Here is a 19,497-nt window from a genome sequence, read left to right on the forward strand (position 1 = left end):
CTGAAGGGAACCGAGCAGGGGGAGGCTCCGCTGGCGGCGGTGCTTCCCATCTGGATTAAAACCGCGTTTCTGAATAACTCGCAGGTCTTACCTTCCGGGAGTGTCCTTTGTGGTGCTGGTCCGTGTGATGCTTGCAATGGTTTTCCTCGGTCCTTGTGCACGCAACGACGTGCAAGTTTGCGGAAAATTGTACACGCAGAGCAGGGGAAGTTTGCAGCCACTTGACTCCAGCAGAGGAGTAACCCTTTCTTTGCAGTAGCAGCCACGGTTCTGAAGCGGCGGCGGCGGCGGCGCTGACAGCGGCCTGGCTGGTGGCGGCAGCTGCACGCTGTCCCGTCTGTGACTGGGAGAAGGAGGAGAAGTGAGGCTGCCTCATCCCGGAGCGCGACGCGAGCTGCCTGAAAAGACGCTGCGGAGGAAAAAGCTAAGGGCTCTCCGACCGCTGGGTAAATCGTGTTTGGAGAGGCATGGTTTCCTTTTGTGATATTTGTGTGCTTACTGCCATGCGTGCTTACAAATCTCTTTCAAACTTTTATGCATACGATTTCCATTTCTAGATTAGCTGAATGACTGGGGCTTCTCAGAGGAAGGCCGAGCAAATCGGTGCGCCCGGAGCAGTATGCAAACCTGCCTTGAAGAGCATAGTCCCTTCTGCTTTGTAATAGATCACCTACTGTGGAGCGCTATTTTCCGTGCCTTACTCTGCTAGTGATTAATAGGGACTCTGAGTGTATTTTTGATGGTGAGGTAGGACTTGATAGTGAATCAAAAATTTAAGAAACTCGTAGCAAGTTTCCCAAACAACATGCGTGAGCCTTTTGAAGCCACCTGCTGAATTAGTTCATACTACTTTTTGGAGGTTACCACTTGGTGCAGGAGACATATCCAGCAGATGGAGCAGTGGAAAACGGTTCTAGAACACATAGTTCACTCATTTGTCCCAATTTAATCCTGAGAATGCAAAAAAAAAATGTATATGGAGATCAGTTTACAAGTGACACTGGATTTTGTGTTAGCTTTGAGAATAACTTTCTTGGTAACTTAAATGTGACTGAATTATAATGGTAGAAGCCTTTATTATTTAAGCTCTTATTTTCTTTCATACAGCATTTTAAAAATAGTTCCTTGTAAAATTAAGAGTCTGGTGTGAGTCATTCATGTGAGAACTATCAGCAGGTCCTGTGGTTATATTTTGTGACCATTGCCTGCCCCATGTAAAACAACGCCTTCTGCCATCACACAAGTCCAACACTGTGTTATGGTGTAGAAGAGTATACAAACATGTACAAAGTAAGCAAACATTCTCCATTAGGATACCTTGTACTAATTGAACACAGCTGGATTTATGTTTTACAAAGTTCAGATCAGTTGATATAATTCTTCTTAAAATACTTTATTGCCTCTGAAATTGAAAGAGAAAAGTTAATAAAACTTTTGGTAGTAGGTCTCGTGAATCAGGCTTCCTCCTTCCCAAGATTTCCGTGGCATTTAGAACTGTTGTGACTTAGCACATTAATCATACTTTTAGATCCAAAGATGTTCAAAAGTTACCTTTTTTGTATCTGTACATTAGTAAGTATGGTAACAATACTAATAGAATGTGCCTTCCTAAATAACTTTTAAAACTTTATAGGCAGACATGCATCTGACAAAAAGTTTTAAAATTAATAAGAAAAATGAACTGCCCATTTTACAGACAGCAGAAACAGCTTAAGCAACGTTAGCATTTTTTGCACTCTGAGGAAAGAGCTGGTGTTTGAATCTAGTCTGCTCATCTCTTCTGTCTCTTTCTCCTATCATTGTATCTTGCTGTTGCAAGCTGAGCTGGAATAGTCTGGAAGGACCCAATTAGGTCTTATTTTAATGTTATTATTTAGCAATGGGAAAGTTAGAGCTACACACCAAACATTTTAAGGAACTTAGAGAACAAGCAAGATAACTCTGAAACATATATTATTAGTAACCCTTTGATTTAAATATACTTTCCAGTGAGCACACATGTTTGTAAAATATTACTGTTTTCTAAATCATCAGATAATGCCTGTACAATAATACTTACCTATGCCTTTTGAAACTGTATTTCCTTTATATTCATGTAATATCAAGGAAGGCTTGGAACTCCCAATATTATAAAGAGTTCCTTCCTGAAGGAACTGATTTTATGCAGCCTGTTGCCACACAGATTAAATGATTATGGATTGTTTTTCTAAATTTATCTCATTCTAAATTTATGACCTTTCACACTGGCAGGAGCAAAAGGCTTCAGTGCAAGATGTGGAAAGTTTTCTGTCATATTTCCAGAATTTACTAATTCCTCATCACTGTTAAAGGTGTTAAATCCCTCAAATAACACTTATTGACAACTTAAAAATCAGCTAGTAACAGCAGTGTTACTTTAGTAAAATAAGTTAGAAGTGGGTATAATATGATCATTGCTTATTTGATATTATCCTCAGAGAAACCAGATGGGTTTATAGATTTTTTCTGTAAATTAATAAAGTATTGATATATGCATATAAAAATGATTACTATTTTAAAACTTTAAAAAGTGCTCCATATTTTCTCCATACAGTACTGAGATAAGTTTAGATGAGTGGCAAAATCAGATAACACTATCAAAAATGAGTTTGTGTTTATAGGGGGAAAACATACAGGATAAGACACATACATACATAGTCACTTAGTACAAAGACTATTTTCTTTTTTTAAAGTATGTATTAGAATCAAGGACCTCCAGCCAGAGCGGCTTGGAGGGGGTCTTCCAAGAGAGGAAAACCCAAAGAGGGCTGGGGGCAGTCAGCTTTAAGTACAACCTCGACAATCAGAAGTACAAAGACTCTTGATATTGGCAGTGCTGATGTGCTACATTAAAAAATTTTGGAAGACAATTTAATCCAAAATACTAAACTTGTTTTAAAAATTTCATGGCCAAAAAATGGATATCTGTGAATAGTGTATGTATATCTGTTAATGCATCTGCATTAGTGTGTTTATATCTGTTAAGTGTATATCTATAGTCAACCTAAGCCTCATGATTGTGGTTGAAGCTGGGCAATCACCAAGTGCCTGTACTTATTTCATGTTCACAGTGCACTTTCTGCTCTATTTGTATTTTCATTCTATCTCCTCAAGAACTTACTCTGATACAGCTAAGGTAGTTAATTTTCTTCCAACATCGTAACATTTAGTTATTAGGTTTTGACTTAAATATATTTCAACTGAGTTAAGCTTTCAAAAACATATAAATGGATTGGGAGATTATGAAAAAGCAGTACGTTTTGATTTACTGCATTAAGTTACCTTCTAAGAGATAAAATAGGTTTATCAGTCAGAGAAGATCAAGCAAAAGATGAAACCTTTTATCCTTTAATTTATGTCTCATCACCTGCCTGTTTGATTTATAATGTAAAGTACGACTGAGCATGACTTTTACCTATGGTTTATTGAAAATACATATATGTTTGAAGAGTAGGTGTCTTTTATTTTTGAAAACAACATAACTTCTTAATTAGATGAAAAATTTTAAGTAGTATATAAGAAAAAAGATTTAAAAATTTTTCGCTTTGTATACAGAATTTAAAATATATATTGGAATATAAATTGTAGCAGCAATGATGAAGATCTTAAGATTTATTCCCAATACTTCCAACTTTATGTATTACCCAGATTAAGTATTTCAGTGTTAATGATGTACTGAGTGCAACCACCTTTATACTTAAGTGACTTATTTCAACTAGCATTTATATAAAACTCTACTGAAAATAGCTTTATTTTCCATATATAAATGTTTTATGAAGAATACAGGATAATTTCTATCTCTATCTATCTACTAACTACCATATATCTACCCATGTATCTATCTATTTTAAACACATTTCTAGCCTTAGTATAATTTTCCTCATTTGATATTTAGAAATAGATTTTATTTCATTGATGCTTCTGAATTTTTTTTGAAGTACCAGCGTCTTCAAATGTGATTATATAGGGCATTACTAGTTCAGTAAGGCTTTAGAGACAGTTTGCCATAGAAATATGACTGGATAAACTGTCTTACTATTCACTCAAGTAACATAAAAATTGTGATAATCTCTAAGTACAACTTCTTATGTGAACTATTTATAGTGTTATTTAAGATATAAAACCATCAGACAAGAAATATACAGGTCTTCCTTTAGAGTGGTAAAAAACTATCTTCTAGGTTTTATAGAGCTGGTACTTAAAATTTATTGTTGAAAAAGATGGATGGATTAAAATTGACATCAACTTCCTGAAAAATTAACTATTGGGATCATAGTTATGATAATTATGAAAACTTTACCTTTAGAATGTTCATTCTTCAGAAGTAGGAGACTTGCAAGGGATGAGGAAGCACAAAGGATAGAAAACATCATGAAAGAATTCACTGCCTGATATCATTAGAAAAAAACAGTTGTAGAGCTATTTATGTTCTATTCGGAATGCTTCATGATTTTGATTGTTTCTACACACATCAATAGCCAGAAGAATTATTTTCTCATTTGCAGTAGGGATATTTTTAAGGGTTTAAAATGTGTAACTGATTTTCAAGATTTTGTGCCTAAACTAATGTCAGCTATAATACTGTTGGCAAAATGAAGGATTGAATAACTTTGTTTTTGTAAAAAGCTTGAATTGATATTACTTAATATATACTCCCAAAATCTATAGTATTACTACTTTTCTAATACTTTTACTATTAATATAAATCATACTAGGTTTTTTTATAAACTGTAAAGTATATAATGGAGTCAGACGCGGTACTGTTGCGCAACAAGGTAACGCTGTAAAGTATATTATGCTCAGGAGCCTGCTGGTCTTTTACTGAACTTTTGAAATAAATGCTGTTCATCATTATTGTATTACCTACTAGGATCTGTTATGTAAACATTACAGTTAGAACCTTATCATGCAAAATAGTGGTGCATTAAAAAGACCATTGCTCTGGTTCTGATTTCTTAAGCTGGTGGCCATAGGCAAATCAGAACAGAAAGCTTCCATTTGCCAAGCTTCAGTTATAGGATTGTGCAAGATGAGAGAGGACACCTTTCCACGTCAATGTTTTCTCGCCAGTTTACAAACATCCATTTTCTACATAAACTTTATGTTACAATATTTTAAAACTGAACTAAGTTGATGAGAACTGATCATGATTACAAATAACAATTCATTAGTGGATAGCATCAGTACTTATTTTTCTGTATTATTACACAGTCTGTTATTGATTAAGTGTTAATTAAAGATGAAAGGCTTATTCACTTTGCCCTTTTTTTAAAAAAAGAAAAGCAGTTATATGGACCAATTTTGACTAGTTGTCATCTAAATCTAAGAATAAGTTGTTGGTGTACTTTTCAAGAATTCATCATATTATATGGAAAATAAATATTTTAGGTTAAGTTGCAATTATATATAAAATGAACAGCAGCATCAGTAAGTAAACATGCCAATATTTCAGCAAATTTGACAACTTGATATGATAAATGGGCTTTCTTGTCTGCGTGTTTTAATTTTCTGTGTTAATTAATATACATTATCATTAGAGTATAATGATATCTTGTTGCTCATACATATAAAGGTTAAATAGTTAAATTACCCTTCATTCCTGGTTTTATTTTTCCTAAAAAGTATTTACCTAAATTTACAAGCAAACCTTAAATTTGATGTAAACCTTTTAAAGAATAAATACAAAATTAAGTGTGCAATAAACATTAAGATCCTCTATCTTTGATCTCTTCTCAGCATATAAAAAAGATATTTTTAAGATTAAATAGGCACCTGAAAATCTGAGATGTTAACTATGTCATACTGCATTTGGAGTTTTTTTTGAGATGTTTGTAATTTTTTTCTTAATGTCTTACAAATTAATTTTAATTTTATATTGTATATAACAATTCTTTATGGAAATATGTTTCTTTGGTAACAAAATTGAAAACACTAAAATATCTTGCATTTTAAACTGTATTAAATATAGATCTTGAGTTTCAAAACATTAAATTCATACTATATATGCATCATTTATACTGTAGGTCATCCTAAAAATATGGGTTTGAGAACAGTTTATCAGTGTGAATTCCCTAATTCATACTCTTTACAGTGATTTTACATACAATTCATTATTTTGCATGTTATAGTCAAAACAGAGTTGACATATCAGTAATTGCTAAGTTCATTTTACAATGATTCAAAAATGCATTGAAACCATATGATGTGTTATTCTTAAAATGTATTATTCCCAAAGTTATTTGTGTAAATGGAATCTTCTACACATTACTTCAAAATTGTATTGGTAACTATGGGGTCAAAGTTAAATTATTTGTTGTTTTTGTATAATTATGCATCAGGGGTTTGTATTTTATATTTATAACCTATTTACATCCTTAAAAAATCTGATAATATTTTAGAGACAACATTTATAATTGTGAAGTGTATCAGGATTTTAAAATGCTTACCTTTAAAACAGTTAACAGTAATTAATTTGAACCAAGGAAAAATCAAAAAGTTAATAATGATGGCACATGAATATAAGAATATATTTCAGAAAAGTGAAAGAGGTGGGTGTCTAATCCAAATCATATTAAAGCTAGTAATGTCAGTATTTGTTTTTACAAATTTTGATGGAAAACTAACCTTATATAGCTGTGAAGTGCAGAAAATAATAGTTTTGAGTTTTTAAGTATCTCTTAATGATTTTAGCAAGTTTTATGCTCAAATTGCCATGTTAGATATATTTACATAGAATGACTTACATTTTTTTAATGTACTTCAGCCACTGTTGTTTTAGACAGTATCGGTAGTATCCAATTTTGTCTGTTACAAAATTTGAAGTTACAGCACTTTAAAAAAAGTTTGATGCACTTAAATAAAAGATTGTTTATACAACCAGTGTAAATGAATTATATGATAATACTTTTCAGAGAAAGAAAAAAAAAGAAAATTGAGATTGCAAAATAACTTTGAAATATAAATCACCCGTAAATTAGCTTGAGCATTAATTTTATATAAACAATTTGCTTACAATTGTATTTTATTTTTAAATATCGGACTACTGTTGTGAAAAATTTAAATTAAAAAATGTAACCATATGATAATTTCTTTCTTGTTCTGTTTTTAGAGCTTGATTATTTCATTTTAGTTTTATTTGGAATCACTTTGTGTTTAGCAATTCTAGGATAAAATTGTAAAATTTTTATACCACATCTCATTTCCCTAGGCTAGGTTTTCACAATCCGATGGAATTATAGAAAGCAAGCTTTTAAATTGTGTGATAAACCCAAAAGTAATAACGTTAAGGGACAGTGGTTTAGCTAGTTATGTAATTTCATCTAAAGAATTACAACTGGCATATTATTTAAAATTTTATTTCTGATATGTTCTAACTAGTTAGATATTGACAGCTTTATTTAATGTTAGTTCCATTGAGTAAGATCAGAAGACTTGTAAACATTTAAAATATGAGTAACATGCAAAATCTTTTAGTAAATAATGTCGCTAATATAAAATCAAGAAAAAATGTGCTTTTAGGCAAAAGTCGTAGTGAGATACCTCAAATATCTTATGATTTCAAAAAATAATAATGTATCAGAAGATAAATATGTGAGACCAAATATAAGAGGGAAAAAAAGCTTTACCAAAGGGAATGTAATATATTCCCAAGGCAGCAGCTCTTATCTTATGAGACAAATGTTTCTTGGGTACATAGAAAACATACAAAGAAAAGAAAAAATCCCAAAGGCAATGTTTGGTTAATACTCATAGGGATGCTCTCTAGGGAAGAAAGTAGATACTAGCTTTCTGAATGCTTGATGTCCCAGATCTGTATGATCTGATGGCAGTAGAAGCTTATCATACCAATAGATGTAAATGTTCTAGTTTAACATTTACCAAGCAACCTTCAGACATTCTATTTACTGCTGTACATTTTCTTTAAGCAATGATATTTAGGTGCCCCTGAACAATACAGGCTGTGACTACTGTATTGCAATTCCAGATTAATGAATTGGCCTATTAAGTTATACAATTCATTCCTCTGTGAATGTTGTTAGTCGGAGTCATCATCCCCAAATCTAATTAGCTTTGCAACTCTGACACATACTGTAAACCAAATTTATAAGGCCAAGGTCACCAACCACTGAGAGAAGCCCTCGTGTCACCCAAGAAGATTTTTCTTTCCAAAGACCTCTTTTTTCAAAAAGTACAGTGACAAAATATAAAGTCCAAGAGCCCTTACTACTTTAATACTCCATTTTATTCAATTATCATTAAAATAAGGAAACACAATTACTAAGGGAATAAAAAAAATGAAAAAAAAAAAGTACTTTGAAATTACATTTACCAGAATGGAAATGTTTCCAAAGGAATATTTGTATTGTGAAATTTATAAGGACTGCTAATTATTTACCCTCTAGTAACCAAAATTCAAGATTAAAAATATGGCTTTACTAATACTCAAAATGAAATTTTACAGATTCAGAAGAGAAATCCCACCTTAAAGTTCATTAGGCATTCACTTCATGTATTCTTTTTTTATAATTGGCATTTTTATATACTTTCTGTGATATTTTTAAGATTTTTATCTTTAGTCATGCATCTAAAACTGGTTCATGCATTTGAGCACTGTTCTGTATTCCATTATATGATTATTATTAAATCATGGTTTAAGCATACTTTTCTGATGTTTGCAATAGTTAAGTGATAAATAAACTACAAATTCAAAGCTAAACTACAAATATACAACAAACCATGCAGTTGCATAAAATAAATGTGAGTGATGTGATACACATATTTTTATGTACTTCTACTATGATATATTTAGCATAGCATTTACATGAAGTTTTCAAAAATCAAAAAGCTTACTCTATTAAATATCTTTGAATAACATTATCATTTTGTGACCATGTTTTTTCATTGTATAGATTTTGTGGAAATTATTTAAAACAGTTTCTTGTGTTTGGACATTCAGTTATGTAATATGTTCATATTAGGGGGAAAAAACTAATTGAATTTTTTTAGAAACCCAAAACATTAACTTAGGATGAATTCTCAAAAATGAAATAATTAAAATAGATATATGCCTGGCTGTTTTGATTTTAAGATAATATAATGCAAGTTCTCTTTTAAGCACTTTCAGAAATAATTGGAACCATAATAGTTTGTGGTTGTCTCTTAAGTGAATAATTGCTTGAGAAATACAAATTTGATATTTCTGTTGTAGATATAAAAGTGAATGCTGAGAGAGTCTGAGATATGACTTTAGCTCACACCTATATGATCTTGGAAGGGTTAATAACTTTTAATCCAGATTCCACATATGTTAACCAAGGAATTGTAAACAACTTTTAGAGAACATTGTCATCACAGTCTTCTTAAGCTTATAATTCTACTCTTGATTTTATTTAAAAAAAAAAAAAGAACTTATAAGAATGAAAGTATATAAAAAATAACTGACTTGCTGCCAGTTTCAAGGTTATAAGATTTGGGGCGGGGATCTGTTTTCTTGCAATAGAATTTATTAATAGAGCTAGTTATTTGACCCAAAGCTGACATAAGCCCACAATTCAACATCTTTTCAGTTTTCCTTAAGAAATTTCATAACTAGGCCGGCGCTGCGGCTCAATTGGCTAATCCTCCACCTAGCGGCACCAGCACACCGGTTTCTAGTCCCGGTCCGGGCACCGGATTCTGTCCTGGTTGCCCCTCTTCCAGGCCAGCTCTCTGCTGTGGCCCGGGAAGGCAGTGGAGGATGGCCCAAGTGCTTGGGCCCTGCACCCACATGGGAGACCAGGAGAAGCACCTGGCTCCTGCCTTCGGATCAGCGTGGTGCGCCAGCTGCAGCGCGCCAGCCGTGGCGGCCATTGGAGGGTGAACCAACAGCAAAAGGAAGACCTTTCTCTCTGTCTCTCTCTCTCACTATCCACTCCGCCTGTCAAAAAAAAAAATTTCATAACTGATTGCATAATATTTTAGAATATATGCAAATAAATAGGGTCATGTATATCTAAAATTATTTCCCTATTTTATTTCATGTTATGTCCACTCTTGGTATTATAATAGAATTATGCACATGTGTGTGTGTGTATGCATGAAAGTATGAATGTTATTTCTTACACAAACTTGTGCATATTCTATCAATGGGTAGTAAAGACCAGTATTTCAATACACTTTTAACTTGTGTATATTAAAATACATTTCAACTTTTTGTTACTTCTTTTTTTAATATTTATTTATTTATTTGAAAGGCAGCATTAGAGAGAGGCAGAGGCAGAGAGAGAGGTCTTCCATCCACTGATTCACTCCCCAAATGGCCTCAATGGCCAGAGCTGGGCCAATCTAAAACCAGCAGCCAGGAGCTTCTTCTGGGTCTCCCACCAGGGTGCACTGCTTTCCCAGACCATAGCAGAGAGCCGGACCCGAAGTGGAATAGCAAGGTCTCAACCAGCATCCATATGGGATGCAGGCAGCAGCTTTACCCGCTATGTGATAGCACTGGCCCCTTGTTATTTAACATTTAAGAGATTTCTTCCTAATTACTCTAGTTTCCAAACAAAACAAACAAACAAACAAAAAACAATAATGCCTTTATGTTTAGAAGTTTCTCTTAGAAGTAACACTTGCCTATCAAATAAACTTATAAATAAATTAGATTTTCCCTAGTTCATTGTTTTTAAATCCAGTTACTTTTATACCTGAACAAAATTATCTGTGGCTCAATTCTCAAAATTAATTCTTCCTTTTTCAATGCTTCTCTTCCCTCTGCTCTGTAAAAACTGCTTTTCAAGAAGATTTTTTGTTTTCTTCATTTAAATGTACACTTGGGGTAGGCATTTGGGCTAGTGGTTAAGATGCCATTTTGGAAGCTCACAGCCCTTAGGGAAGGAAGTCCCTTGGGTTTCAGTCCTATCTCCCCTCCTGATTCTACCTTTCTGCTGATACACAACCTGGGAGGCAGCAAAAGATGGCATTAGGTCCCTGTCATCCAGCCTGGATCTTGGTTTTGGCCTGTACACTGCTGCTACAGCTGTTGCAGGTATTTAGGGAGTTAACCGGAAGATGGGGGATTTCTCTCCCTTCCCCTCCCCTTCCCCTCCCCTCTCCTCTCTTCTTGCTCTGTCGACTGCCACAGCTGTGTGGGTATTTGGGGAGTTACTAGAGGATGGGAGATTTCTCTCTCTTCTCCTTCTTCCTCTCCCTCTTCTTCTCACTCCTCTCCCTCCTTCTCTCCCTCCTCTCCTTCTCTCTACTCTCCCTCCTCTCCCTCCTCTCCCTCTCCCTCCCCCTCCTCTCTCTCTTTCCCTCTCCCTTTCCCTCCCCCACCTCTCCCTGTCTCTCTCCCTCCTCCCCTACCTCCTCCTCTCCCTCTCTAGATCCCTTCTCTCCTTCTCCCTCTCCCTCTCATCTGGCCACAGCCACAGCTGTTGTGAATATCTGGGGAGTTAACCAGCAGATGAGAGATTTCTCTCTCCTCTTCCCTCTTCTCCCCTCCCTTCCCGTCCCCTCCTCTTTTTCTTTCTTTGTCTCAGTTTCTCTCAAATAAATAAAATAGGAGCAGGCATTTTGGCACACTGGGTTGAGCTCCCACTTGGGATGCCAACATTGTATATGGAGTGTCTGGGTTCAAGTACTGTCTCCTGGTTCTGATTGCAGCTTCCTGCTAATCTGTGGAAGACAAGTGCTTGAGTCTGCTACTCACATGGGAGACCCAGATTGAGTTCCTGCCTCTGAGTTTCTGCCACTGGCAGTTGTGGGCAGCTGGACAGAAAACCAGAGGATGGAAGATAAATATTTGTTTAAAAATAAATAAAAGTGGGCATTTGGTACAGTAGTTAAGATGCTGCTTGGAAGAGCACTTCCCATATAAAATGCCTGCAGTTTGAGTTCCAGCTCCACTTCTTTTTTACTTTTTAAATATTTATTTATTTGAAAGGCAGAGTTACAGAGGCCAAGGCAGAGAGAGGTCTTTCATCTGCTGGTTCACTCCCTACAAGGCCACAACGGCCAGAGCTGCGCTGATCCGAAGCCAGGAGCCAGGAGTTTCCTGGGGCCCAAGGACTTGAGTCATCTACTGATTTCCCAGATCATCAGCAGAGAGCTGGATAGGAAGTGGAGCAGCTTGAACTCGAACCGGCACCCATATAGGATGCTGGCACTGCAGACAGCAGCTTTACCCGCTAGGTCACAGCATGGGTCCCCAACTCTACTTCTGCTTCTGATCCAGCTTCCTTCTTCCTTCCCACAGCACACTCTGGGAGTCAGTAGTGATGACTCAAGTAGTTGAGTCCCTGCCTCCCATGTGGGAGATATGATTTGACCACAGCCGGACTTCTGGCTTTGCTCTGGCCCAGCCCTGGCTATTGTGGGCATTTGAGGAGTGAATCAGAAGATGGAAGTTCTTAATCTGTCTGTCTCTATGCTTTCCAATAAATAAAAATTATGAAATGTACACTTAAATTTGTTGTATAGACTTTCAGTATAGACTAGAAATCTAGAAAATCCTTTAGCATAATATTTCCTATTAATCATGTTGTAATAATAATTCTGTTTATCTGCTCTTTTCTTATAGAATCAGCAAGCAGTGAAAAGATTCCAACCTACATGGTAGAAATTTCAAGTAAGAGTGGATTGCTGTGTTATGGTGAATCCTAGGCACATCCTAGTATGACATTCATGATTGATCTTTGATCAGTTTTTCTGTTGTTCTTTTTTTTTTCCTTTCGTATCCCTCCCCACCCTACCCTGATTATGTGATCTTTCTTAACTAGGGAAAACTAGAGGCTATGAGATAGCATAAATTTTGATTAGGCTACAGTAAAGGCTGTTCTTTTTTCTGTATACTACCTTTTACAAATATCCACATTTTTGGGAAAAATAAATACAAATAACAGTAGGCTACTTTGTAAATAAAATGGTCAAGGCCTGAATGCCTTCTGACTGTTTCTTCTAAGCAAATTCAAATACTTTATGCTTCTCCTAGCAAAAAACTAAAGAAATTTGTTCTTTAAAAATTATATTGTTTCCTCTTTTACCCTCATTTTCCTTTTCTGGAACTGAATACGTTCTTTTTTTTTAAAGATTTATTTATTTTACTCGAAAATCAGAGTTACACAGCGAGAGAAGGAGAGAGAGAGAGAGAGAGAGAGGTCTTCCATTCGCTGGTTCACTCCCCAATTGACCCCAATGGCTGGAGCTGTGCCGATCCAAAACCAGGAGCCAGGAGCTGCTTTGGGGTCTCCCACTTGGGCCATCTTCTACTGCTTTCCCAGGCCATAGAAGAGAGCTGGATTGGAAGTGGAGCAGCTGGGTCTTGAACCAGAGTCCATATGGGATGCCAGCACTACAGGTGGAGGCTTTACCTGCCACGCCACAGCACAGGCCCTGAATACATTCTTTATTCCCCCTAAATGAAAACCATATGGTATAATAAGAGTTATTTATGTATCAGTGTACATGAGTTTCAGACAATACATTATTTCCTCTAAACTGCCTTTGAGAAACTGAAAGGCAGAGAGAGAGAGAGCTCCCATATGTTGGTTCACCTCCCAAATGCCTCATGATAGTGGGTACAGGGGATGAGTGTTGTGAAGCGCAGAGCTAGGAACTTAATCCAGGTCTCTCACATGGGTGGCAGGAGCCCAAATTACATGAACCAATACTGCTGTCTCCTAAGGTCCATATTGGTGGGAAGGTGGAACCAGGAGTCAGAGCACAAAATGGAACCCACATACTTTGATGTGGGACATGGGCATTTTAACAGCTTTGCTAAATGTCTGTTCCAATTTATACCTTTTATTTTGTTTTATTTTATTTTGACAGATAGAGTTAGATAGGGAGAGAGAGAGAGAAAGGTCTTCCTTCCGTTGGTTCACCCCCCAAATGACTGCTACGGCTGGAGCTATGCCGATCTGAAGCCAGGAGCCAGGTGTTTCCTCCTGGTTTCCCATGCGGGTACATGGGACTGGAAGAGGAGCAACCAGGACGTGAACCCAGTGCCCATATGGGATGCCGGTGCCACAGGCAGAGGATTAACCAAATGAGCCACTGCGCCGGCCCCCAATTTATATCTTTTAAATCTTTGTTTCTGCTGTGAGTTTCATTGGCTCTAAATCCCACACTTCACCAACTCAAACATTTGGTCTCAGCTGGCAGACTGATCAGTTCCTCCCTTCCTATTCTTTTGATCACCATATCCCCTTGCCTATATATACTGAGATCGTTGGTCTGAGATTTCATTTCCATCCTGGCATTTCACACATAGCATTGTATCCTTAGGAGAATCAGCCATGTTATTATTATTGCTTCTAGTAAGCACCTAGATGAATATGATCTTGAGAATAGCTATATACTTCTTGGTACTAGAACTCAAGGGAAACTAGTCAGTTCACAGAATTAGGGATTTCCCACCAACAATTAAAATACAGAATTGGCATTTGTCTTTCTATGTGAAGTTTATATGAATGTGAACTTATTAATGATATATGATAGAGAAAATTGTTGAAATTTGTTTTTGTAGATGCCAGAGAAATGCAAGATAAGACCATCTGAAATAATTTGGCATGGTCCATAGAAAATAAACACATATAAATGTTTATGTCCTCTGTCATTTATCTCAATACCAAACAGAATAGTAACTCATTTGCATATCATTCATAGCATATGAAACTTTCCTCTATTTGCCAGCAGCACTAAGTTTCTGTTCCTCCTCTAGCATTTTTGATCAACAGAAAACTGACCCATCATCAGTCACCCAATCTCCTTAGTCTTCAATTGCCTCAGAGCATGTTTTACTATATTTTAAACATTTTTTCCTCAGGTGTTCACCTAGATTTCATTTCTCTATTTTCCTTAATTGGGAGATTAATCACAATAAATTCATGATTGCATCTTTGCGAGATGTGAGAGAGAATCAATAACTGCTTTGAATGAGATCAAGGCACTGAGAAAAAGGAGTGAGAGAGATGGTGACTTTATTAGATTCCTCATTCTGCTCTAACAGATTACACAAATGGGGTAGTTTACAAAACAGAAGTTTATTCTTTCACAGGCTTAGAGTCCAAAATCAAGGTGTCAGCGCTGGTTCTTCCTGGTACTCTGAGAAAGTGTTCACTACATACCTCTCCTAGCTTCTGGTGATGGCCCAGAATCCTTGTTGTGCCTTGCCTTGTACATGCATCTCTCCAATCTCTACCTCCATCTTCATGATTTTACTTCTATATCCTCCTCTGTGTCTACTTGTGTTAAATTTACCTTTGCTTTCATGTATTCATTCACAGTTCATTGGATCATTGGATTTAGTGTTCCTCTAAATCCTCCAAGATGATCTCAAGAGTCCCTTTTCTAAATATGATCATGTATGTAGTCCTAGGGGTTAGGGTTTGGGTATATCCTTTTGGGGACATTGTCCAGTCCACATCAGTAGAAGAGGGCCACCATGGTAAATTTAAAGGTTAATTTAGATATGACATTTAAACTGAATGCAGTTGTTATAAATATAAATACATAGTATTAGCAGTGTCACAAAAGTCATAATAGCGAAAGCTGGCTGTGTCCCCTGATGAATTTATCTTAAAAAGATATACACAAGTAAGAGACCTGAACATAATTCAGGCAATCTAGTGTGATGGAACAAGAATAAGATTAAATGTCTCAGGTACAGTTTTTCCCATGCAACCTCTGGTGAGATTTTTGAGACATTTAGCATTCCTGATTTACTGATTCCTTCCCTCAACTTACTCTAAGTATTAAGTGGAAAAAGCAGAGCTCAGAGATCTATTAAAGCTGAGTTAAAGGCCGGCACCACAACTCAATAGGCTAATCCTCCGGCTGCGGCGCTGGCACCCCGGGTTCTAGTCCCGGTTGGTACGCTGGATTCTGTCCCGGTTGCTCCTCTTCCAGTCCAGCTCTCTGCTGTGGCACGGGAGTGCAGTGGAGGATGGCCCAAGTCCTTGGGCCCTGCACCCGCATGGGAGACCAGGAGAAGCACCTGGCTCCTGGCTTCGGATCAGTGCGGTGCACCAGCCGCAGTGCGGCGGCCGCAGCAGCCATTGGGGGGTGAACCAACGGAAAGAGGAAGACCTTTCTCTCTGTTTCTCTCTCTCACTGTCCACTCTGCCTGTCAACAACAACAAAAAAGCTGAGTTAAAGTCTTTTGCTTATCAGTTACTGATATTCTGAACTTAAAAATGCTGTTTATTTTCTGTGAACTTTAGTTATCTCTTCCAAAAAAGAATAATATAAAATTATTATTATTATTCTTGGGAAGTGTCTATGCCTAGTGCTGTTCACAGGAAGTTTCTGTGATCAGACAGTAGCTGTGCTATCCAGAATAGTAGTCACTAGCCACATGGCGAGCTGTTGCGATTTATTTAACTTGAAATAACAACTAACCCAAAATGTAAAAAATTGTAAATGATAGACTAGTCTCTAAATTTAAAATAATGTAATAATTTTAGAAATAACATCAAATAAGGGGACACTAAGATTGTAATTACAGACTCTTTAGAAAATAACAGTAAATAGTGCCAGATATGGAATCTATGGCTGTACAAAAAATCTTAATGGAAAGGCACTTAGTATCTATATATTTAATTTCCAAGTAAAAATAAAGTAAATAAATTATTTAACTGAAATAATCAGAAAAAATATCAGCCGAAGGAAAAGAAAACAATGAGAAAAAATGAGTTAATACATATAAAAAAGTAAATTAATGAATTAGAAAGGATAACAGAATTTGAAAATAAATCCACAACCCTATTTCTTTTTTTTTTTAAAGATTTATTTATTATATTTGAAAGTCAAAGTTACACAGAGAAAGAAGGAGAGGCAGAGAGAGAGAGGTCTTGCATCCCCTGGTTCACTCCCCAATTGGCTGCAATGGCCAGAGCTACACTGAACCAAAGCCAGGAGCCCATAGCTTCTTCAGGATCTCCCACGGGAGTGGAAAGGCCCAAGGGCTTGGACTGTCTTGAACTGCTTTCCCAGGCCATAGCAGAGACCTGGATTGGAAGTGGAGCAGCCTGGACTCTAACCAGCGCCCATATGGGATGCCGGCACTGCAGGTGGCAGCTATACCTGCCACGCTAGTCCCAACCCTATCCCCTGATACCATTAAAAAAAATACAGAACATTTGTGTGATCAAAAATGCAAAAAAGAAAATTACATGAAATCTGTAATGACAGGGAAAATCCACATGAAATTTATAATGTTTCAGAAACTACAAATTAAAATTATCTCAATAAGTTGTTTGTTTGTTTGTTTTTGACAGGTAGAGTTACAGACAGTGAGAAAGAGACAGAGAGAAAGGTCTTCCATCTGCTGGTTCACTCCCCAAATGGCTGCTATTGCCGGCACTGCACCAATCCGAAGCCAGGAGCCAGGTGCTTCCTCCTGGTCTCCCATGCAGGTGCAGGGGCCCAAGCACCTGGGCCATCCTCCACTGCCCTCCCAGGCCATAGCCGAGAGCTGGACTGGAAGAGGAAGAGAAGCAACTGGGACTAGAACCCAGTGCCCATATGGGATGCTGGCGCTGCAGGCAGAGGATTAACCAAGTGAGCCATGGCACTGGCTCCAATAAGTTTAAGTTTTAAAACCATAGGTTTATCTATAGGAAAATCGTTATGGTGTTAATCCTTAAAAAAAAGAGTATTATACCTGAAATTTTATCTTTTAATTCCTTCTATACTATTTTAACTGTTGTGGATTATACAGAAAGGAGAAAATTTTCTTGATTGATTTTATAGATCAATGCAATCGGAGGCACTCAAATTGGAACTCTTTATGACCATTTCCTAAAAAGTTTATTTATTTTGAAACTCAGAGTTACAGAGAGAGTAGCAGCAAGAGCGAAGTCTTCCATCTGCTGATACACTTCTTCAGATGGCCACAATGGCCGGCACTGGGCTAACCTGAAACCAGGAGCAAGGAGATTTTCCCAACCATCAGCAAGGAACTGAACATAAGTGAAGCATCCAGAACACTAAGTGGTGCCCATATGGGATACCAGCTTTGCAGGCAGAAGTTTTACCCACCATACCGCAATGCTGGCCCTTGTGTGACCATTTTAAAACCAGGAATTTAGTGAATCTTATTTCCTGTTTCTAATAAAACATTCAATATTATTACAGAATCATTAGACAAAAAAACTAGAAAATAAGAAAATAAAAAGAACCTGAAATTGTAAAAATTGGAAATAAAAAGCCATATATTATTTATATTATTATTTATAGATTACAGTCATCAATGAAAAATGGAAGTGATCAAAATATGATTAGAAACAGCAAGCATTAATTACATTACCTATTTATAAAATAAATTATAGGTTATCTTTTTAATGCCAAAATTATTTTGAAATGTACCGGAAAATGTAATAAATAAAAGTTTTAGCTTAAAACATAAAATGTATGTATACAATTCAACAAATCCTATACCAGTCCCACCCAGGTAAGGCAAATCTTAACACTACAAAAAAAAAAAAAAAAAAAAAAAACTTAAATGGAAGAGCTTTCCTAAATTGTGGAGTTTCTGTTATAATTGTGTTCTTTTCAAAATGCTTGGGTGGAATACTGGCTCTAATAAATACTATTTGAACATTGGTATGTTACCTAAATTTTCTTTGCATCATATCCCCCACATGCAAAATGACAATCATAAAACTAGGTCATTTACAGAATTTTTGTAATGGATTAATGACGTAATGATGTTCGGTATTTTGTTACCATTTGTTGTATCTTCAATACTTTGTACTAAAACTATGAATCCTATGCATAAGAGGTTTAAAACATTCAACGTGAATTCTCTAAAAAATTGATCTATGCCTTCAACGCCAATTCAAGAAAAATTCCAATAGGATTCTTTTCTAGTGATTTAAATGTACTCTAAAAACGAATTTAAAAAGGTAAAAAAAATGGGGTTGGCAGTGTAGTGTAGAAGGTTAAGCCTCTGACTGTAGTGCTGGCATCCCACATGGGCACCAATTCAAGTCCTGGCTGCTCCACTTTTGATCCAGCGCCCTGCTAATGCATCTGGGAAAGCACTGGAGGATGGTCCTAGTACTTGGGCCCTTGCACCCACCTGGGAAACCTGGAAGAAGCTCTTGGCTCCTGGCTTCGGCCTGGCCTAGCCCCAGCCTTTGTGGCCATTTGGGGAGTGAATCAGTGGAATGAAAATCTCTCTCTGGTTCTCTCTTTTTCTCTCTCTGTATTTCTGCCTTTCAAATAAATTAAAAAAATAAAAATAAGAAAGTGGGAAAGATGCTGTTGGAAGAGGCATTTATGCCCTAGTAATTATTATTTTGTTTAAAGATTCATCCATTTTTATTTGAAAGTCAGAGTTACACAGAGAGAGGAGAGGCAGAGAGAGAGAGAAAGAGAGAGAGAGAGAGAGAGGTCTTCCATCCCATGGTTCACTCCCCAGATTGCTGCAAGGGCCAGAGCTGTGCTGATCCGAAGCCAGGAGCCAGGAGCCTCCTCCAGGTCTCACACGTGGGTGCAGGG

The 19,497-nt window shown here is 36.6% G+C and overlaps 1 protein-coding gene and 1 long non-coding RNA gene across 3 annotated transcripts in view; one reads left to right on the forward strand and one right to left on the reverse strand.

Moving 5' to 3' along the window:
- Positions 1-1,121, reverse strand: part of LOC127489556 (uncharacterized) — a 250,323-nt gene extending 249,202 nt beyond the window's left edge. For both annotated transcript variants that reach the window (XR_016229938.1, XM_070069508.2), the window contains exon 1: positions 92-1,121. Coding sequence is in view for 1 of the 2 variants with exons in the window: in XM_070069508.2 (XP_069925609.2) it covers positions 92-376 (285 nt within the window). In the remaining variant the exon portion in view is untranslated. The remainder of the gene's footprint in view (positions 1-91) is intronic.
- Positions 1-19,497, forward strand: part of LOC149127771 (uncharacterized) — a 133,276-nt gene that overhangs the window by 582 nt on the left and 113,197 nt on the right. The gene's annotated exons all lie outside the window — the stretch shown is intronic.

The sequence above is a fragment of the Oryctolagus cuniculus genome, chromosome 2 (assembly GCF_051225735.1).
Source record: "Oryctolagus cuniculus isolate XC-2025 breed Fujian yellow rabbit chromosome 2, ASM5122573v1, whole genome shotgun sequence".
NCBI classification, from domain to species: Eukaryota; Metazoa; Chordata; class Mammalia; order Lagomorpha; family Leporidae; genus Oryctolagus; species Oryctolagus cuniculus.